Here is a 21,001-nt window from a genome sequence, read left to right as displayed (position 1 = left end):
ACACATTTAATGACCTACAAAAAAAGCAAGATTTCTGTTCCGCAGAAGCTCTTCCATCCTCCACTTGTTACCTGTAATAATGGCACCTGTTTGAACAGGTTATCAGTCTAAAAGACACCTGTCCACACCCTTGAACAGTCTGTCTGCAAACTCTTTATCATGGCAAACACCAATGAGCTGTCGAAGGACACCAAGGACAAGCTCATTCACCTGAGCAAGATTGGCATAAACCAAGGGATGAGAAGAGATCAACCGTTGGAGCAACTATTAGAAAAATGAACAATGAGATCACTGACTATCTCCCTTCACCTCGGGTTCCATGTAAGATCTCACCTGCTGGAGTACAAATTATCTTTAGAACCGTGAGAAAGCAATCCTGGAGAGAGCTGGAACCACCATAGGAAAGATTTCTATAAGAACACACTGGATTTAAATCCTGCAGATCTCCAAAGGTCAGTCTGCACTGGGGAACAGGACAAAATCCCAGCTGCTGTTTGTAGTTATTACAGAGATTACTTCTGTTAACCCTTGTGCTATTTTAGATGACCCCGCCCTTACATTGACGTGTTCTCCCTACCATGACAAAGGTGGATAAAGGTGGAAAGATTTCATGTAATCCATGGACACCAGTGAAGATCACAAATCATTGAAGAAAAAAGGTTCAGAGCACTGTCTAGTGGGTCTAGATGACCCATTCCCAATGTTAATTTGTCTATCCTAGGCACTTTACCATTGGGAGTGGGGTCATCTAGACCCACTAGACAGTGCGCTGAACCTTTTTTCTTCAATGATTTGTGATCTTCACTGGTGTCCATGGATTACATGAAATCTTTCCACCTTTATCGTGGTAGGAATAACACGTCCAAGTAAGGGTGGGGTCACCTAAGATAGCACAAGGGTTAAAGTGCCTAGGAAAGCACAAGGGTTAATTATTTTCTGCACCAATATATACTACTTTTCTGGGCGTTTTTGTTTTTTTTAGAAATTGATCACAGCACAAAGGTTTGCTCATACGATTTAATGATTTTACACTTTGTTTTTAATAAAGCCAAAACAAACATCACATCTAGAATAAATACCAGCATAATACAGACTTAACTACTATTTCCAAGTGTGTTTATGTGAGAAAGTCAATTGTATTGCCCATCTTTAACCAATAGATTTAATTAAATTATGAAAAGACTATGAAGCAGATGTTTCCTTTGGAAAACATGACAGCTTAGTGTCAACAGAATAAAGTGAGGAGAAAACTGCAGCCATTGTGTCTCTCTGAAGAACTGGATTCTGTCTTGATGTTCAAACTGATTCACAAGCTTTTATTTTCTGACCGGATAAAAACCAGTTTTTCTGTGACACTCAGGGGAATCTGAGATGGAAGAAGCTTTTGTTCTTCAAACGGTGAGATTCCAGCGCCGCTTCTCCTCATTCTTCTGGAGGAGCTTCAGCTTTTCTGCTCTTCAGTAAATTCTTCAAGAAGTATTCTCCTGTGAATGGAAGTAAACGGGGGTTAAAAGAAACACACGACCACAAATGTTCTTAAGATAAATGGTCAATCCAAGTGAATCCGAGAGAAGAAGAATTCTGTTCTTTTATTTTAATAAGCAGCATTTGTCATTTTAGCTCACGTGTGAAATACCTGCTGCAGACTGAGATGTTATAAAAATGATAAAAGCTCACAGAAAAAGAAAAATCACTGAGTTTGACGGCTTCAATCCATTATAAAGTCAAATTTGGCTGGATTTTTCTAAATATTAAAAAAAAAAAAAAACTTCAAGAAGTTGTAAATTTACGACTTTACTCTTGTAATTGAACAGTTATGACTTTTCTCATAAATGTACGAGTTTAAAATCATAATAAAAAAAATATTAATAAACTGGCCCTAAAACTCAAATTTAAAACTAAATTACTACGCTTTCAATTTTTTAAATAAAAAGAAATTCATTTCTACATAAAACAACAAAACAATTTGTCAAGTTGTGAGTTTTTCCCACTTATCTCTGCATAAAAAAGTCTATTCTCATATATATTATATATATTCTCATGAAGGATCAGATTTTTTGGACTTCACTCTCATATTTGATGTTTTCTAAATTATCCCTTTGGAGAGATGGATCTAAAAATGTTATTTGTGTAGAATTTTATAAATTATTTTCATGCAGAACAGGAATACTTCCATTAAATTGTTATTACAATGAGAAAATACTAGACAGTACATTAAAAGTACACGATTATGACGGTATACCTGCTTTGTAGGAGGACCGAACCAGAGGCCCGCTGGCTGTGTACACAAATCCCATTTGATTCCCAACTTCTTCCCAATGTGCAAACTTTTCAGGGGGAATATATTCCTCCACCTAAACACAACCACCCGTCATGGTTATTTCCAAGCTCTGCCAGCGGTTGTGAACGCAGCGCATCAAGAAACCCGACTCACCTTCAGGTGTCGTTTTGTGGGCTGCATGTACTGACCGAGTGTGAGACAGTCCACTCCCGCCTCTCGCAGCTCTGCGGCATCGACACAAGCGTTCCGTCATAACACGTCTGAGGTGAGAGGCTCCGTTTCAGTGCAGCGAGTACACACCTGTCAGAGTGTTGAGGATCTGCTCGTCCGTCTCCCCGAGCCCCAGCATGATGGACGTCTTGGTGAGCAAACTGGGCCTGACCTTTTTAGCGTGCTTCAAAACACTCAGGGATTGGTCAATGTTTGCTCTGGGGTCACGAACGTATCTGGAAATAAAAAAAAGAAGAAAAGGAAACTAGTCAGTTCATTCCAGTTTTTGCAGTATTTAAGACAAGTGCCTTCAGTTCTTTTCTTAAAACAGAAACTCTAAATTTAAAGGCATTTCCCATCTGATTTTTAATTTTTTTTATTTGGGGCAGATCTTTACCTTTGCAGTTCACGCACAGTCTCCACATTGTGGGCGTACACATCCAAGCCTGACAGCGCTATCGTCTCTACCGCCGCCAGGTCACCACGGAAATCCGGTGTCAAACACTCAACCAAGATCTGAGGGTTTCTGAATAAAAGATTAAAAATAAAGCCACTAATTACTCTACATGTTAAGGCAGAAGCAAGCAGTAGAGTCAGTGGAGGAGTCGTACCTTTCCTTCAGGTTAGAGACTGTCTTGCTAAAGTGAGCTGCTCCACCATCAGGAATATCTGGAAATCCAAAGTCAACATTTTCTTTTTTTGCAACCGTTTACACAATTTAACATACTTTTTCATTTTATTTTATTGACTCCTATTTTTTAAAAACCCTGAATAAGCCTGACACCGAGCTGAAACAAGCATTTTCATCTAAGAATTGATTTAAACAAAAAAGGAAACCTTGCAAATATTAAAGAGGCATTTGAGAGTTTGGTTATGCATCATCTTCACCATCTCTGTCAACAGAGGTCAGAACCACATAGTCCAGTCCCCAGGCAGCAATGGCTTTGGCGGTGTTGTATGGCTCGTCTGGATCCAGAGGAGGGGGCTGACGGGCGGTTTTTACTGAGCAGAACCTGCAGCCGCGAGTGCACGTGTCTCCCATCAGCTAAACGTGGAGAAAAATAAGTTGACCATAACTATTTCAACAGACAGAATGTCCTCTCTTTCCTTGGTTAAAAAAAATAAATAAATAAATGCATAAACAGATGTAGTTTCACTAGCGGATGGACAGTGAGTTTGGAAAGCCGTTTAGAACAGTGAGAAAATATGTTTGTAGATTAGAAATCCCGTTTTCTTTCAGCGACTCACCATGATGGTGGCTGTAGCCGTGGCATACTCTCCTCCTCCCCAACACTCCCCGATGTTAGGGCACCTGGCCTCCTCGCACACCTGAACAGAAAGACGTGCGACAATCCTCCATGGGCCTTTCTGTGCCGCAGGAGAAACTCTTCTTCTGGCATACGCGCTAAGGGATGCATCCATTCCCAGTTTAAAAACTGAACCGCTTGTCACATCATTGAACCGAACCATGGGAAAAGGAAACGTTGCATCTCATCTGCATACGTTTGCATTGACAGTGTCAAACACACATTTATCACTTAATTTTACACGTTGAATATTGTTGTTTTTTTCCCTCCAAAATTTAAATTCCACAAACTTCAAGGTTTGAACTGAATTGTGGGGAAGGGAATCGTTGCATCCCTCATGTCGCCCCCCCAAAAGAAGATCAACTAAAAAAACTACAAATGATGATCAACTAAAAGCCTAAAATTCTCAAAGAAAAACTCAATTATCATCCGTATTTGATGGTCAAATTTCATGTTGAGATCTGGTAAACAGAGGTTTTAGACACTTCCAGCATATGAACAATCTATAACCATAACACATACTGTGTGCAGGTTGAGATCTCTCAGGGTGTTCTTCAGCTGGTTGTAGTTTTTTCCAATGGGGATCTCCGTCTTCAGCCACGGGGGAAGCCTCAGCCTGAAAGGAATCAGAGAAAGTTTGTTTTTTTAAATACAGAAACAGCAACAAGTTGTGAAATAACAGGCTATGTAGAAAAGATAAGAGTATGCAAACAAAGAATGTATGTCTTCACTTTAGATGACTAAAAACTAGGCTCATTTATTTATAAAACTCCACATTAAGAAAATTTCAACACACTATCTGCAGTCAAATTTGAAAGCCCTGTTTTGTCTAAGAGTTATGTTACCTCTCTCCCTTCTGCCTCTTCAGATGTCCTTTATAATCTGCCCACTTGGATTTCTCCGCCAGATCTCCTGAAATGAAGTCCTGGAGATCAGGACCATCGTCGCTCTGAAGCGCCTTCTTCCGGTCAACCGGCTCTAAGGGGGATCTGGCTGTGGTTGCCAGACTGTTTGTAGAAATCTGCAGGAAAAAAAAGAAACAAAAAGCACACATTGTTTCGCTGTGTTTTTTTTTTTTTTTTTTTTTTTTTTTTTTTTTTTTTACAAACACGTTATTGCCCTTGAGAGTTAACATACAACAAACTAGTAAGTTTCAAAACCACAAAGATTTGTGATTAAAAACGTGATAGGGATGCGAACAGTCATGAGAAATACTCACATGTGGAATGGATCTACTAGGACTCAACCATATGTGATTTGTGGAGAAGCGGCCTGCAATACAGCAACTTTGTTTAAGTAACGCCATGACTTTGTTTAGCTAGCATACAACTGTCGTAAGCAACACAGATCGGTAATCGACTACCATGTCTGGTGCTGCATTCGCGTGATTGGTTTCACTCGGAAAACTAAGTTTTTCCGGCACACATTGAGAATATTGACTTCAAGTTCAATTATTTTTATTAAATGAAATTTTAGCTTTTGCTAGTGGTTATTTTTTATATCAAAATGTAAATATGAGATTGCGTTCTATAATTTTAGATTGTCTGAGCGTATCTAAATAAAATAATATAAAGCGATGACTTAATACAAACGTCAAATGTAACCATATTTTACAATCTAAACCACGTTGTTTTCGTTTGGCCTTCATATGGATGTAAAATTCTATTTTGATCAATCTGTTGATCGATACGTAATGTCTGGGGACGTGCGTGCGCTACAATTACGTCGTGACGTCCATCCGGCTTCCTTTCCTCTGCTACCGGCGAGGTGAGGATGTCTAGAATTTGTCGCCAGAGTGTAATCTAACTTCATCTTCGTTGATTAAAAGTTGGTTTCGAAAATTTTTTAAGTATAAAGTCGCTTAAAATACTGATTTTCATAATATCACAGGAATTTTCACTCCATTGCAAGCGTAAAGAAAGATATGCACACATCTTTTTTTTAGCAGACTGACTCTAAGGCCTAGCCCCGAATTGGTACTAACGGCTAAACAACGGTGGACACAGTAGTGTTTGACTATTTAGCGCATGCGGGTCACCAAGTTTCTGGGCATGAGAAAATACTTACACCGGAGTTTCCATTTAAAAGTCGTTTATGTCCCTGTACTGTAGCCCGTTAGCTTTATTATAGCTAGCATATGTCAACGTAGTGCGGCTACATTGATTGACCTAAGCACAGCTGAGTTGTACTGTACCAACAGTACACACTAGTTCAGACAAACATTTGAATAGAAACCACCAGCCTTTACTTTAAAGCTAATCATTGAAACTATTTTTGGTTTTCGTCAGAATGAAGACCATTCTCAGCAGCCAGACTGTGGACCTCCCTGACAATGGTGAGAAACTTGACCCACCTGGAGTTTGTGATCATCATCCGGGCGGGGGAGTCTGGTTGTTGACTGTTCCTTTCTGCGTTTTGCAGTCGAGGTGAGGCTAAAGGGGCGCACTGTGATTGTGAAGGGGCCCCGTGGCAAGCTCACCAGGGAGTTCAACCACATCAATCTGGATCTCAGCCTACTCGGCAAAAAACAGAAGAAGGTAAGAAATGGGTTAGAACTCACCGAGTAGAAATGGAAACCGCTGTTGTTTACATCAGGCCTGGAAACAAAAACGACAAAATGTGTACATTTGAAACATTAATAAACCTGATCAAATTACAACAAATACAAGAAAATTGGGCAATTGATTAATCATTGTTTTAAGGTAAATTCCACCATGTGTTGCTTACATGAAATATGGTAGAATTGTTTAATTGTGCGCTGTTTTTTCTCTTTTAAAGTGAAATATTTTACATGATCTCAGTTGTCGATAGTCGATCTTTTCTTTCAAGATAAAGTCTTGGATGTAATCTGGAAGTGATTTCAAACAAACAAAGCTTGTTTTCATCCTCAGCTTCGTGTGGATAAATGGTGGGGAAACAGGAAGGAGCTGGCCACAGTCCGTACTATCTGCAGCCATGTTCAGAACATGATCAAAGGCGTCACTTTGGTGAGGCGTCTTTCCAGCAGAGCACAGCCTGGTCTTTGGGAAAGACCTGATTGACTTTTGTTTGGTGGTTACCCTGCTTTCGTCTAAAACAGTTTTATTTTGTTTGAATGCAGGGTTTCCGGTATAAAATGCGTTCTGTGTACGCCCATTTCCCCATCAACGTGGTCATTCAGGAAAATGGACAGCTGGTGGAGATCAGGAACTTCCTGGGAGAGAAGTACATCCGCCGGGTCAGAATGAGGGCTGGTGAGTCTGGAATATTGTTCAGTTGGCAAAGAGCATAAAAAGACGCATGCATTAGTATTTCCTTAACCTTGTTATGTTTACTTTCTTCTGTCTTGAATGTAAGTTTGTATGTTATGATTGGGAAATAACTGCCATAACTCAAAGCACATTTGGTAGACTTATTTTCAGTTTTTCGTTTTTTATTAATAATTTTTATTTATTTACTTTTACCTTTTATATCTGTGTGAGATGGATCATTATTTGGTATATTTTAGGGGAACATTAAAATGTTGCCTTTATGCTGCCCTCTTTAGTCATGAAACTTGCTTTAGGACATCCTTTTCAGTCTTGAGCTGGAGTTGGATATCGTTTATTTCAAGTAATCAAAACAAATTCAAACTTAAGATACATGAACAAATAGCAAAACAACCGAAAACATAATTTCCTCTTTACTACAACAATTTCATTTCAATAAGAGTCAACATTACTTAAATCACCCTCCAAATGACCCTCGTCTACATAGGAAGTGAGCATCTAACAGAAGAGCTCCATCTGATTGGTCAACAACGTGAAGCCGTCCATCTGATTGGTCAAATGCAGAAATTGATTTATTTGATACGTTAAATACTTCAAGCTGCCATAGGAGTGTTTTAGCACATTCAAGGTAGCCATTTATTGCAATTTTCGCTGCAGCTTGATATTGTGATAAAGATAAATTTGCGATTTACTGTGAAGACCAATTATATATATAGAGAGAGAGAGAAAGATATGAAACTTGGGATAATTAGTTATAAAATGATTAGAAGATGTATATACATATGCATACATCCATATGCAAATAATTCAATTATAATGAATAAATCATAAATTGACCTATTGGCTCGTAAGCTTTACAAAGGTAAACTACTCGTGGAGGTTTTGCTTTGTGCTTCATCTGTGAATCACTATAAAGTCACACAAAGGTTGTTCAGAGCAAAGCTGTTGCTGGAATCCCGTTTTTCATTGACTTATGTCACTTTTACCTGCAGAAGTAGATTTCTCTGAGGTTACGGTGACGCGTTGAGATTTCTTGGTTTTTCATATCAGTGTGTCACGGTGTCTTCAAACTACTATGTTCTTCTTCCAGGTGTGATGTGTGCAGTGTCTGCTGCCCAGAAGGATGAACTCGTCCTGGAGGGTAATGACATTGAGTTGGTTTCAAACTCTGGTACGTTTCTTTTGGTTTTTTAAACTCTTTCTTTAGCAGTTTATCATATGGCTTGGTTCTATCTTGTCTTCATTTCAATCGGAGAAGAATTGTTGACTCAACTGAAAACATTTAGACCTGCAAGGAATTTAAGGTTAGGGTAAGAGAAGGATGGCAGTGATAGAAACTAGACCTTGTTCTATTTTATCATTTTAAAAGAAATGGCATTTTTTCAGATCTAAATTGTACTAATATAACTAGTATAACATGAGAGTTTAGTATCAATAAAGTTTTATGGATAAAATTGAATGTTCCTCATTTTAGGGTAAACTCAGTTTTTTCTTTTTTGACAGTTAGGTTTGGATGTTGAGTCAGGTGCTTTTAAGCAAGAATGACTTTGGAGTATCTAAAATAAATTAAAGATGGAACTCCAAGGAAATCCTTTTGTCGTTGTCAGTGGTTATTAATGCTTGATTCTAGTGATTGCCTGCAGCAAAACTCACATGCCCCAAAAATATTTTCTAGTGCTGGAAATCTAATAACTTCCCTGTGATTTTTGGAATATGACCCACCCTATCGACAGTACATACATTTGTTATGTTTTATATGTGCATAAATAAAATAAATCAAGCCTAAGCATTTACAAACTGCCAAGGCAAGACAGTTTTTTAATAACAGCTCAGGCTCAAACTAAATATTTTCCTTTTATACATTTGTACTATTTTGTTTCATGGAGGGAGGATCGTATGGAGACATCACACCGTTGAACTGTTTCCTCTAGAATAAGCAGTGTTTTAGCAAAAGTTATGAAAAAGCTGTGCAAATACAAAAGTAGCTTTAGGCTGGTCTGATGTTTGAATCCTTCTATCAAAGCTGATACTGTGAATTTGCAGGGGAGTTGACTTTTTCCTGTGTGAAACTGTTCATGGGTTTATGCCAAGAGGAAGAATTAATGTTTTGACAAATTAAAGAAAAATGATGATGACCTTTTCACAGATGTCATGTTCATCCGTTTTTACTACAATCAAGATGCCTCACTGGTTTATTGGATCAGTGGTTTATTTTATTTGATCTATTTTTCACTGAGCGTAAAATCGTATTTTCACCTCATTTGTTCACTTTCCTGTCAGAGTGGTGAACCTGTGGCCCAAAACCGCCTGTGAAATCTTACCGTCCGTCTCTGTTTTAAGTACCTGTTGCTCATCCTCGTCATAACCTTTGTGTTCCAGCTGCCCTGATCCAACAGGCTACCACAGTCAAAAATAAGGATATCAGAAAGTTCTTGGACGGCATTTACGTTTCCGAGAAAGGAACAGTAGTGGAACCAGAACAGTAAAAGTTACATCTGCACTTGTAGAGGTTAGACATCGCCGTCTGACTGCATGCTTATTACTTCTCTGGATACTATTCCTGCTTTTTTATTTATTTCTTTAATTATTCTTGCTTTTTACTTTTATTTCTGTCTTTTTTTTCCCTGTGACTAACCAACCACTTTACTGATAATTGTCTAACACACCAGGGTACTGGAAGTTACTCCCACACAGACACGGCCTGCATGCCGCTCACAGCTCCCGTTCTCACGCTCTGCTCTCCGCTTGTTGTTTCTCTCTTTGCAGCGGCTTTGATCCAGCAGGCCACCACAGTGAGGAAGAAGGACATCAGGAAGTTCTTGGACGGCATCTATGTGAGCGAAAGGACCACTGTGGTGGAGTCAGCCAGTGAATAAATGTTCAGATTCTGCTATGACCAATAAAATAACCTTTTTCCAGCTCGATTGATCTCTTGTTGTCTGTGTAATTGTTCTTTGCTTGATTAGAGAAAGCTGTGCATTTAAGGTTTAAGTCATCAAGAAGGTTTTAGCAGAAAACTGGACTCGGCTTTGATCCAAAGTTCCTAAAGACATAAAATGAGAGTATTGAGAAACTCATCAGTGTGACAGTATAAAAGAAGCAGGTGAGGGATTATTTATCAAAATATAAGGACAGCTTTAAATTGAATGATTTTCACAAAAACTTTGGGGGAAAACTGGTTTCCGTCATGCATCATTTACATGGATCAAGTCATTTTAAACATTTTCTGTCTTATTTTACATTAACCTTTGGTTATAAGATGGAGTTGTCTTTGTAAATGTTGGACAGACGGAAATGTGACAAATACATTTTATGGTTAAAATAAATTGTCCAGCTTTCTGTTTTGTGATCTCGACTGTCATCCACTGAAGCAAAGTGGAGCAGTTCCATCATCTGCCCATTTTAGTCCTAATTTAAGGCTGTTTATCTGAAAGTAGCTGAGCTCCGTTTGTTGCCGACATCTAATGAAAGCTTTATTAAAGACAACAGTTGTGATCTGAACTAAAATGTGGTAAAGTTTGGTCAGAGGTATAAAATTAGTCACACATACTGAAGGAATTGTTGAATGTTTTTTGTAAAAGTGTTCAAATTGGCCTTTATCTTTCAAAAAAAAAAAATTATCTGACAATCCTCTGTAAACAGCTAAAAATGTCTTCAATTTAGAGGCCAGCCATGTCAATGAATTGTTTATCTTGCCTCCTAATATTCTGGACATAATTTTTCTATTGTACCGTTTTCAAACTTTATATTTATTCTAGTGTAAAGCTGAATTATAAATACACAATAGAAAGTATACGCAGGCTTATTTGTGAGGAGAGATTTGTATTGACTGGACTGAAAATAAAAGTGAGAAACTGTTTATGAGGCACTTTAAAAGAAAGGGAAAACAAGCTTTACTACACATGAAAATGTCAAAAGCATTTTTACTTTTTTTAAATAAATCTTTAAAGTTAACTTGGTGCAGATCATTTATCAACTAAGATGTAGCTAGAAAACCACTTAAATTATCTTTTTAGCGGCAGAAAGACGTTTATATTCAAATGAGAAGTTTTGTCTAAAATGATTTTAAATGTATGTGTGATGAATTTCTCAAGACGCTGGTTGGATGACGCAGTGACGCAGCCAGCATCCGGTGCGTCATCTCCTAGCGACTGCAGACTTGGCGCCAAGTAGTTGGGAGTTTTTATTATTTTGCTGATAACAAACTGTGAGGTTTCCTTGTGGAATTATCTCCAACATGGTATGTTACACACCGTTATGGTTTCCACCTCACACAGAAAGCGAACGCATGTGAGCAAAGTCTGACATTGAGGAGAAACTGGATGCTAAGCAGATGTTGTCGCGCGCTTCTGCTGTGGGTTAGCTAAAACAGTTTTAAGACAATTGACTTGTTGACCTACATTTTTTATTTTAATATAGGAACAGGTTATTGCACAGCAGCTATAATTTACCGGATGTTTTAATAATTAAATCCGCACATTTGTAGTTTAAATTTAATTAATCCTTGAAGAGATGCAGGGATTTTTTTTTTGCACACTGAAGTACAGATTATTGATTTGTTAAAATAGCCTCAAAGTTCCTTTGCTTCTGCATTCAGGATATAAGGCGGTTCTTTGGACCGACATCAGGGAAACCTGCGGTGCAGAAACCAGCGCCAAACACCAAAGCAGAGGAGAAGAAGAACCTCAACTCCTCTGATGTGAAAAGAACCAAGGTTGATACTCTTGTGTTTTCATTTTTACTTCTACACTAAGTGCTGTTCCTGCACATGTTTGGGATTTTGAGCTTCTCTTGTGTTATCTCATGTAGGTCAAAAGCTCCAAAACAGAGGAGCGACGCAAAGACAGTGAGAAAAAGCGCAAGAAGTATTCTGTCATAGCATCAGGTAGGAAAGACTCTGGATGACCTAATGGGCGTGGCTTAAAGTCACGAGATGACCTCTGTGATTTAACAGCACTGGATGGGGGGCCAACTCCAGGTCTCCCTGTGCTGGTCCCCAGCCCGGATAAAATACAGGGTTGTGTCAGGAAGGGCATCCGGCCTAAAAAAAAGTCTCTGCCAAACCAAATGTGTGACTCAGTGAAAGCTGATTCGCAGCAGCGACCTCTGACAGGATGTGTCAAAAGGTGAACAACGAGTGTAATATGTCTTTGAGTGGTGCAGTGTCTCTCAGCATCACTATATAATAATGTCAAAGAAAAAGTGAGAGGCTGGCTGAGAGGTTCATATGTGATGCAGGAAGCATCAAGCAGAAATAAACATACATAGTTATACCAAACCTACCTACCAAACCACAAGTTCATTAGAAAATAAAAGAAGATTATGCTATTGTCTTGACATTATAATTACTCCTAATCATAAATAAACATAGTTGCACGTATGCATACAGTATGACACACATGACACATTAAATAGGATTATTAAATAATAGTTTAAAATAGCTTTAAAGGCAGAATTTATACAATCACAGCCCTATTATGATTTACTTACCTTTAAAGAAGGTATGAAGTTCCTTCATAAAATCAACATTTTATTTTAGTGTCAAAGGAAATTGTGAATCCTTGACTTAAAACAGCTAAAAGGTAAATATTATTTCAGATCCTATTTTTAAAAAGCTTGAAGGATAAATTCTTGTTGTTTTGTTCAGATTCAGAAGAAGAGGAGAAACCTGCAACAAAGTCTAAGAAATCTTCTAAATCGACGAGCAGCAAAGCAGAGCCTCTTCCTAAAAAAGACCCAGTGCAGTACGTCTCTGAAACAGGTGAGGCCTTTCTTCATCCAACGTCCTCCAGATTCAATAAGCTAAAAAGCCGATTTTCTGACGTCTGTTTTTGTGCTTTTAGACTCGGACAGCGACAACTTTCAGTCGCTGAAGAAAGGAGCCAAACCCAAACAGAACGGTTCTCCTAAAAGCAATAAGGCGGACGCAGAACGTTCTCGCTCAGGATCCAAAGCCTCTCCTGTCACAGGAAAATCTGGGCTAAAGAGTCCCACAACCCCCAAGTCTGTTGCACCACCTCCACCCAAACTAACTCCTACCTCAGTGGCGGATTATTTCGGCGGTGCTGCTATTCATCGCTCAGAAAAGAAGCTGGTAGCCAGCGCCAAGAGAAAAGCTGTGAGTGCTGATGAATCCTCCTCATTCTTCTCCTCCAGCTTTCAGGACTCTCATTTGTTTTACAACAATCCAGCTTCACTATAACTCCTGTCTTCCAGCCAACACAAGACTTTGAGGATCTGATAAGTGATGAGGAAATCGCCCGACAGTTGCAGGTGGAAGAAGAGATGGAGGTGAGCAGATCATCAAACACTCCGGCGTAAAAACAGAAGCAGAAGTTAGTGATTCAGGAATCTGTACACTAAGTTTACTCCTAGAGTTCACTCTAAAGAAAGTGCTCGGATCAAAACACAGACTTCCTCTAGGTTTGAAACTCTATCTTTTCGATTTCCAACACTTCCAATCAAGCTTTATTTATAAAATCCTTTTCATACAAAAGCAGCTGAAAAGGCTCCAAACATCAAATGTGAAACGTCATAGAGCTTCACTCCAAATGATACCACGGGTATAGACTCCAGGCCTCATTAACCAGTGTCCTACTTGTTTTTTCATCCAAGCTGCCGTTGTAGCTTTTAATTGGCAAAACAAACCTGATTCAGGTAACCATGGCAACAGGCATTTCAGGGTTTCTGAACAACAGGTTGCCGGCCCTCGAGGGCTCGAGTCCAACACCTCAGGTGTAGAAGATCCCAATGAGGAAAAGGACTGGAATAAAAAAAAGTGTAAGAAAACAGAACAAATGGAACAGAAAAATGAATAGAAAACATAAATAGCGACTCTGACAAAGACAGAAGACATCTGTCGAAACATGTAAGTTATGTGAAAAAATACAACCGTGTCTGATAGTAGAACATCAACTTTGGTAGAATATAGGGATAGAATTTTAAAAATTGCACAAAAATTGTCAAATTTGAATTGAAAAAAATGTAATTTAAAATAATAGAAGTAAAAAAATAAAAAAAAATTAAAAATTTTAGCTATACGTATGTTTATGTTATTATTAAGATTGTCATTTGTTCTCGGTGTATAAATGCTGAACTGGATCGCTACACTTCTTCTCGACGTAACTTATTCATTTTTTTTTTTCCACTTGTTCTTCATTTAGCTGGAAAAACAAGTCCATGAGGATGAGGAGTTTGCCAGGACGCTCGCCTTGATGGACTCGGAGCCGCAGGCCAAGAAGGTACTGAGAACAATCCCAGAGGAACATCTTCACTTTAGTGGAATCCTTTAATGAGCATTTAAAACTTTTTTTCATTTAGGCTCGTAAAAACGCGGATGAAAAACAAAGCACAACTCCCAAAAAGAGTGTTGGCGATGCTGCTGCAGAGGCGAGCAGCGTGACGAAGGTCAGGCGCAGCACCTCTGAAAACGTGATCAGTCCATCGCCCAGGAAGGTACAAGCCCCAGTCAAAACCAGCTCTAAACTATCCACGATGAAGAGAAAGGAGGAGGAAAAGAGTGCAGGACCGAGGAGCAAAACAGCCAACTCCCCCTCTAAAATGAAATTCTCACCTAAGAAGGAGCTGCTTGGCTCTTCAAGCACAGGCGAGAAGTTCACACCTAAAGCTGGAACCACGCCCACAGCACTTAAGACGTCTCCCAAGAAACCAGAGGTGAGCTGATGGGGAACTGATGTGTGACGTGATCATAAGCTAGAGGATAAGCATTCAACGATTTTATGTCTCCATCCAGAGCACCAGTACAAGTCCTGATGACTCCGAGAAGAAGAAAGCCCACACTTTGGCGTTCAAGAATTTCCTCAACAGAGACGGACCTCGCGCTCTGGGGTCAAAGGAAATCCCAAAGGTAATGTGGAATTTCTCTAAAACACAGCTCTGATAAACCAATCATTAATGTGGGAGGAACCCAGCCGTCACTGGTATCAGGAAAACTGGTTGTTGGTTTTTAGATAAATCCGTTAAGTATAAAAACTGTATTTAAATAAATATCATGAGTTTTCTGCCCCTAATCCCGATCTGCTTACACGTCGCTCTCCTTTAAGGGGGCAGAAAACTGTCTGGAGGGCTGCATGTTCGTCCTGACAGGAGTCCTGGAGTCCATGGAAAGAGAAGATGCCAAATCTCTTATTGAGCGCTATGGAGGCAAGGTGACGGGCAACGTCAGCAAGAAAACCACGTACCTGGTGCAGGGCAGGGACAGCGGAGTGTCCAAGCTGGAGAAGGTAAATGTCCGTCAGCCTCTTGAAGGCAGAGCAGGGATGCAGACTGACACGACTTTATGGATCAGAATCAAATGGAGAGGGTTTCGCTTAGGATTTGTGTTTTTTGACTGGTCCACTTTCTCAGTTTTGTGCCTTTTTGTGTTGAAGTGATCCAGAATTCTCTTGGTGTCTGTAGGCGGAGAGTTTAGGCACCCAGATTCTGGATGAGGATGGTCTGCTGGAGCTGATCAGAACCAAACCAGGAAAGAAGTCTGTGTACGAGATTGCAGCAGAAGCAGAGGTCAGAACCCAAGTACCTTTAAAAATTGTGGTTTGTGTCTAGAATCCAAAAAAAAGGAGGGAAGCTTTATTTTGGAAAAACTACTGGATTCTCCACAGTATTTGATTGTTCTTGACGCTCGGTTGGGTGTTGAAAATCCATCCGATACTTTCTGAAAGCAGCTATGCCAAATGCTAAACTGAAGCCAACAAAGTTAACTAAAACAAGCATATTTGCAAAGTTTCTTTTGCAGAAAAGTGTCAGCAAGAAAACAGAAGAAGAGCCTTTGACTTTAAAATAAAAAAAATTGCATTTAACACCAAATATGGATTTATTGCGACAGTTGTTCCCACAGACCATAATAATAAGGCCGAATATTCAGCAACCAGGTGTCTAATGTTACAAGGTTGCTGCTAATAAAGTTGCTTAAACAGTGGATCCACTTTTTATATTTAGAAAATATGACCTGTAGTGACCTTTTTTTGTTTTTATCCGTCGCACCCTAAATTTCAGACGAGGCTGAAGTTGGCGTCTGATTTATTCAGCTTCACTTTGACAGTTTTGAGTTGAGGGAAAATCCCAGTTTAATGGTTCTTACACAAAATCTAGAGTACAAATAAAGTTTAAAGCAGCTTAAAGAGGATGAAGATAAACTTTATCCTATCTGACAAATGTTTATTTTAGGAAATGTTTTCTCTTTCTGCTTTGTTTAGTGCAAAGCCACAAAGACCAAGACCCCCCCTAGCCAGGCCTCAAAGAACACCCCCAAAACTCAGAAGATCTCCCCCTCTAAAGGTAACTCCAGGTCTCCTCACACCCCAAGCCCATCAAAGACGGGTCGGGCTCAGAGGAGCAGTGAAGGCAGCACCCCCCCAGGCAGAGGCGCCGCTCACACAGCCCGCAGGGAGCTCGGCCTCTCCCCCTCCACCTCCTCTTCAGCTCCAAAAGTGGCGTCGTCATCAGGGACAGCGGAGGGGCCTAGCCTTCTGTGGGTGGACAAGTACCGGCCACAGTCTTTGAAGGCTGTGATTGGCCAGCAGGGGGAGCAGAGCTGTGCCAACAAGCTGCTCCGCTGGCTCCAGAACTGGTACAAAAACCACAGCGGTGGAGCTGGAAAACCAGCAGGTACTGGAGCAGAGGACTTTACTTTCACTCCACCGTTAAATGTTTGTTCTCCAAGGTAAAGTTGTATGTGTGATGCTCTCTGCTGCGCAGCTGCAAAGTTCAGTAAATTTGGCAAAGATGACGGCTCAACATACAAAGCTGCTCTGCTCTCTGGTCCTCCGGGGGTGGGCAAGACCACCACAGCTGCCCTGGTCTGCGAGGTCAGTCTGAAGAAGGAGAGCTGAACTTCATGCCAGCAGCTCTCACTCACCTGTGAACACGATTCCCCGCAGGAGTTGGGCTTCAGCTACGTGGAGATGAACGCCAGCTGCACCCGCAGCAAAAACAGCCTGAAGGAGGTCGTGTCCGAGTCACTCAACAACACCAGCATCGAGGACTTCTACAAGGGTCGGTTCTCCCACCAATCTGTCCACAAATGTAGAGTAAAAACGACAAGTTTAGCAAAAAACAAACAGAAAATGATGTTTACGGGTGGCTTTAAAGCGTCCACTTGAAACCTGAAACCCTGAAACTGTAGTTACGGTTCAAACGTTTGATTTCTGCCTGCTGTAGGAACCTCTCAGACAGTGAGCAGCAGACACGTCCTCATCATGGATGAGGTTGACGGCATGGCCGGTAACGAAGACCGCGGAGGAATGCAGGTGAACTCCCTTTTTCAATGCCGCCTTCACACCGAATGCTATTTGGGCATCAAATTTGCTACCTCTCTTTTGACGCACGTCAAATTCCCTGCTAGACACATATCCAAAAAATGTGTTGATAAACTTGACGCTCCTGACGCATGTGGGAGGAGCTACTGTCTAAAGCTTTTAGCCTCATCATTACATGGAAGCATTGACGGTATAACTGAAGACACATTTAGAAATCAGGGTTATTTATTTTGAAAAGCTCTACTAAAGTGTTGGTAATCACGCCCTCATGTCTCTGGTAAATTCAGAGACTCTTCCAGTATGGTGAAGTTCACCGTCTACTGTAGGAGCTGCGTCTGAATGACGGCCACTTTCAGCGCTACTTCTGTCTCTCTGTGACGCAGTTTGATGACTGGCTGTCCCGCATGAGTCAAAAGAGGGGGAAAAATAAGGCGATCTTTTGATTAACGGTCAGATTCTCCTCCATGTTGGTTTTGGATTTCACCCGCTCATTACATCATCAATATGTAATGGGCCAAAGCCGAGTCCCCGCCTGGTTGACACGAAATAAATTCTTTGCCAAAGTTCTGATATTTAAACTCTGGAAAAATGCAGACGCGAAGACACGGTGCTGCCAGACCGCCACACCACGCTCAAATCACGGCGCAGGGCCTCTGATTGGGTCTGTACGTTGACTTTACATGGAAACTACACGCCTTTGATGTGCGTATGGCGGGTTCCTGAACTGGAGCAGAACGATGGATTTTTGGAAATGTTGTAGTTTGTTGACGGAGACAAAGCTTTTATCCTTCAAACCTCCCATGGTAATGATATTCCATCATCCCCACTGAGGGTTTTTCTTTTGTCCTCCCTCTGATAGGAGTTAATCGGCCTGATAAGGACTTCAAAGATTCCCATCATCTGCATGTGCAACGACCGGAATCACCCTAAGATCAGGTCACTGTCCAACTACTGCTTTGATCTGCGATTCCAGAGGCCGCGAGTGGAGCAGATCAAGGTAGGCGCCACCTTTTTCACCTGACTACAAACCCAGGATCAATTCGACTAATTTGTGGTTCTTCTCTTTTTCAGGGCGCCATGATGTCGATCGCTTACAAGGAGGGGGTGAAGATCCCGCCCCCGGCTCTGAATGAAATCATTTTGGCCTCCAATCAGGATGTCCGACAGGTAAGAACGTCAGATAATAGTTCATTTTCTTGTGTTTTTATGACTTCCCAACTGTGCTTTTCTCTTTCCATCCTTCCATTCTAGGTGATTCATAACCTGAGCATGTGGTCAGCCAAAGACAAAGTCATGACATATGACCAGTGCAAGTCCGACGCAGCCAGGGCCCGCAAGGACATGAAGCTGGGGCCCTTCGATGTCTGCAGGAAGGTTTTCACCCGTGGAGAAGAAACGGATCACATGAGCCTCATCGACAAGTCTGATCTCTTTTTCCACGACTACTCGCTGGCGCCGCTTTTTGTTCAGGAGAACTACGTGAACGTCCGTCCCGCTGCAGCTGGGTGAATACGGCTAACCTGGTAAACCGTGTTGAGTTGACCCATCTTTTGGTTAAGCTGACATCAGCTGTTGTGTTTTCCAAGTGGCGACATGAAGTCTCACCTGGTGCTGCTCAGCAAGACGGCAGACTCCATCTCTGATGGGGATCTGGTGGACAGGAAGATCCGCTCGGGGCAAAACTGGTCACTACTGCCGACACAGGTAACACGGCTTTAAACAGTGGTTCACTTTTTATTCTTGTTCTGTGGTGAAAGTTAAAAAAACAACAACAACAACACATTTTTTTATTATTTCAAAGTGCTGTCCCAGCAGCAACAAAGTTTACCTTGAAACAGAACCTACCAGTACGTTATGACCTCATTGGAATATGTGTTTGTGTCTGTAGGCCATCTACGCCAGTGTGTTACCAGGCGAGCTAATGAGGGGCTACATGACTCACTTCCCGGTCTTTCCTAGCTGGCTCGGCAAAAACTCCTCCACCAGCAAACATTCTCGCATCATGCAGGAGCTCAGCTCTCACATGAGTTTAAAGTGAGTGTTTTTTTTTTAGTGAATGTATTGTTTTCATTGTGTAAAGCAGAGGTCCTGACTTTGCTCTGCACTCACCACCCCTGCAGAACGATGGGCAGCAGGCAGGCATTGAACCTGGACTATCTGCCCTTCCTGCGCCTGGCGCTGTTGGCTCCACTTCAGAGGCTCGGAGCCGAGGGAGCCGGTCAAGCCGTGAAGCTTCTGGATGACTACCAGCTGGTGAAGGACGACGTGGACAGCATCATGGAGGTCAGCGTCTGGGGAGGAAGACCTGACCCCTTCTCCAAGCTGGACTCAAAGGTCAGTATACTGTACTACCAGTACTGACGTATACTGTACTAACAGTACAGACATTCAGTATACTAACAGTACGGTCCTATATTGAACTAACTGTATAGACGTATACGATATTACCAGTACCGGCTAATATGAAAGTACTGGTACCAACGTATGTGGCACTATTGATACTGACATATATGTGACTACTGATACCAACATAGTGGTACTACCACTGCCAACGGAGATGGGGCTCAAGTATACGGGACGACCAGTACCATGTGAGGACCCAGATTTCTGTGTCAATCACTTCTATTCTATTCAGTTTTGCTGCTCGATTCTAGCCAATCGTTTGAGCTTTCCAGTGATTGTGGGCGGGCTCATATGTGTGGAGCTTCAGTCAAAATGCCAAAGGCAAAGCAAACTTAATAATCCAAACAGGACCCATCTCTAGTTGGACACTTCTGGGATGGATGTGGAGTTTTTTAGCTGATAATTGTGTGGTTTAGTTTCTGCATCCTGCATTTTTCCCCTCCTGATGTTCAATCTAGCATCCTTTGCGTGCATCTCTTCCAGGTGAAGGCAGCTTTCACGCGGGCGTACAACAAGGAGGTTCACCTGACGCCGTACTCTCTGCAAACTGTGAAGAAGGGTCGGCGTGGCGGCGGGGAAACGGATTTGGGGGGAGAAGAAATGGATCAAGACGGTCAAGAGTCGGAAGACGAAGGGCTCAAGACCGATGCCATGATCAAAGTAAGTGTCCCTGACTTGAGATCGAGCAGAAACATTGGCTTCATTGCTGCAGGGTGACCCGTGTGTCCTGTCATGCAGCAGAAGAAGACCAAAACCACTAAAGAGTCCAAAACCCAGAAGGAAGATTCTGGAAAAGGCAAAGGCAAGGGCAAAGGAAAAGGAAAGGCTAAGAAATGACCCTTTGTAGGAGAGTGAACTCCTCTGATCCTCCTTCATGGACAATTGTTCCTCTGCACCTTTAATAAAAACCACAAAGAACAAAACTGACCCTAAACTCAGCAGCTATTCAGAACAATGACTTCAGAAGCATTTTTCACCATTTCTTTTTTTTAATTTTAAACCTGAGACGTCTCTATAATAAGTAGGCGATCCGCTCATCATCATGTCTGCGCAGCTGCAGTTATCTGTCCTATCAGGAGCCTTTCTGCTGTCGTTCCGTTTGCATTCCTGCTGTCTGCATGTAAATAATGAAGACTGTTCACTTTCACTCCAAACATGTCTGACCTTTGTAGAAGCAACAGTTACCTGTAAATTAAAATTTTTTTGTAAGAATAACTTTCTGCACATTAATGATGGTTTGTGTTTTTATTGCTTCAAAATAGTTTTACAGAACAA

General features: G+C 41.2%; 3 protein-coding genes across 6 annotated transcripts; 2 read left to right on the top strand and 1 right to left on the bottom strand.

Moving 5' to 3' along the window:
• Nucleotides 1-1,003: 1,003 nt before the first annotated feature.
• lias (lipoic acid synthetase) lies at nucleotides 1,004-5,172 on the bottom strand. The gene is made up of 11 exons (XM_004065738.4): nucleotides 5,018-5,172; nucleotides 4,644-4,819; nucleotides 4,321-4,414; nucleotides 3,740-3,820; nucleotides 3,380-3,536; nucleotides 3,103-3,160; nucleotides 2,889-3,017; nucleotides 2,582-2,727; nucleotides 2,435-2,505; nucleotides 2,243-2,354; nucleotides 1,004-1,484 (listed from the first exon to the last, which is right to left on the bottom strand). The coding sequence occupies exons 1-11, from the start codon at nucleotides 5,102-5,104 to the stop codon at nucleotides 1,423-1,425; spliced, it is 1,173 nt and encodes a 390-aa protein (XP_004065786.1). The 5' UTR covers nucleotides 5,105-5,172; the 3' UTR covers nucleotides 1,004-1,422.
• Nucleotides 5,173-5,476: 304 nt separating this feature from the next.
• rpl9 (ribosomal protein L9) lies at nucleotides 5,477-9,970 on the top strand. Of its 3 annotated transcripts, none has more exons than XM_023956552.1 (8): nucleotides 5,477-5,565; nucleotides 6,087-6,133; nucleotides 6,220-6,335; nucleotides 6,690-6,785; nucleotides 6,899-7,031; nucleotides 8,137-8,217; nucleotides 9,426-9,555; nucleotides 9,813-9,970. In XM_023956552.1, the coding sequence occupies exons 1-7, from the start codon at nucleotides 5,492-5,494 to the stop codon at nucleotides 9,530-9,532; spliced, it is 654 nt and encodes a 217-aa protein (XP_023812320.1). In that variant the 5' UTR covers nucleotides 5,477-5,491; the 3' UTR covers nucleotides 9,533-9,555; nucleotides 9,813-9,970. The 3 variants fall into 3 exon arrangements, with proteins under 3 accessions (XP_023812320.1, XP_023812322.1, XP_023812321.1); XM_023956554.1 differs by having other exon boundaries at nucleotides 5,542-5,625; XM_023956553.1 differs by lacking the exon at nucleotides 9,426-9,555 and having other exon boundaries at nucleotides 5,560-5,625.
• A 1,186-nt stretch (nucleotides 9,971-11,156) lies between these two features.
• Nucleotides 11,157-20,956, top strand: rfc1 (replication factor C subunit 1). 2 transcript variants are annotated; one of them, XM_011474945.3, is made up of 23 exons: nucleotides 11,157-11,286; nucleotides 11,644-11,760; nucleotides 11,856-11,931; nucleotides 12,694-12,807; nucleotides 12,890-13,164; nucleotides 13,263-13,337; nucleotides 14,210-14,287; nucleotides 14,367-14,720; nucleotides 14,800-14,913; nucleotides 15,110-15,289; nucleotides 15,465-15,569; nucleotides 16,262-16,673; nucleotides 16,764-16,873; nucleotides 16,946-17,060; nucleotides 17,226-17,314; nucleotides 18,183-18,320; nucleotides 18,395-18,490; nucleotides 18,575-18,828; nucleotides 18,910-19,027; nucleotides 19,212-19,357; nucleotides 19,444-19,657; nucleotides 20,210-20,386; nucleotides 20,468-20,956. In XM_011474945.3, the coding sequence occupies exons 1-23, from the start codon at nucleotides 11,284-11,286 to the stop codon at nucleotides 20,561-20,563; spliced, it is 3,456 nt and encodes a 1,151-aa protein (XP_011473247.1). In that variant the 5' UTR covers nucleotides 11,157-11,283; the 3' UTR covers nucleotides 20,564-20,956. The 2 variants fall into 2 exon arrangements, with proteins under 2 accessions (XP_011473247.1, XP_004065892.1); XM_004065844.4 differs by having other exon boundaries at nucleotides 20,465-20,956.
• The last annotated feature ends 45 nt before the right edge of the window (nucleotides 20,957-21,001 follow it).

The sequence above is a fragment of the Oryzias latipes genome, chromosome 1, assembly GCF_002234675.1.
Source record: "Oryzias latipes chromosome 1, ASM223467v1".
In the NCBI taxonomy this organism is placed as follows: Eukaryota; Metazoa; Chordata; class Actinopteri; order Beloniformes; family Adrianichthyidae; genus Oryzias; species Oryzias latipes.
This window is presented reverse-complemented; position numbering and strand designations above follow the sequence as displayed.

Coding starts and splice junctions, on each gene's coding strand:
- lias (XM_004065738.4), bottom strand. CDS start 5,104: ATGGCGTTACTTAAACAAAGTTGCTGTATTGCAGGCCGCTTCTCCACA. Junction 2,506..2,581: donor GATCCTCAACACTCTGACAG/GTGTGTACTCGC, acceptor TCGATGCCGCAG/AGCTGCGAGAGGCGGGAGTG. Junction 2,355..2,434: donor CCACAAAACGACACCTGAAG/GTGAGTCGGGTT, acceptor GGTTGTGTTTAG/GTGGAGGAATATATTCCCCC.
- rpl9 (XM_023956552.1), top strand. CDS start 5,492: ATGTCTGGGGACGTGCGTGCGCTACAATTACGTCGTGACGTCCATCCG. Junction 6,336..6,689: donor TCGGCAAAAAACAGAAGAAG/GTAAGAAATGGG, acceptor TTTCATCCTCAG/CTTCGTGTGGATAAATGGTG. Junction 7,032..8,136: donor CCGGGTCAGAATGAGGGCTG/GTGAGTCTGGAA, acceptor TTCTTCTTCCAG/GTGTGATGTGTGCAGTGTCT.
- rfc1 (XM_004065844.4), top strand. Junction 14,288..14,366: donor CGGAGCCGCAGGCCAAGAAG/GTACTGAGAACA, acceptor TTTTTCATTTAG/GCTCGTAAAAACGCGGATGA. Junction 19,658..20,209: donor TCTCCAAGCTGGACTCAAAG/GTCAGTATACTG, acceptor CATCTCTTCCAG/GTGAAGGCAGCTTTCACGCG.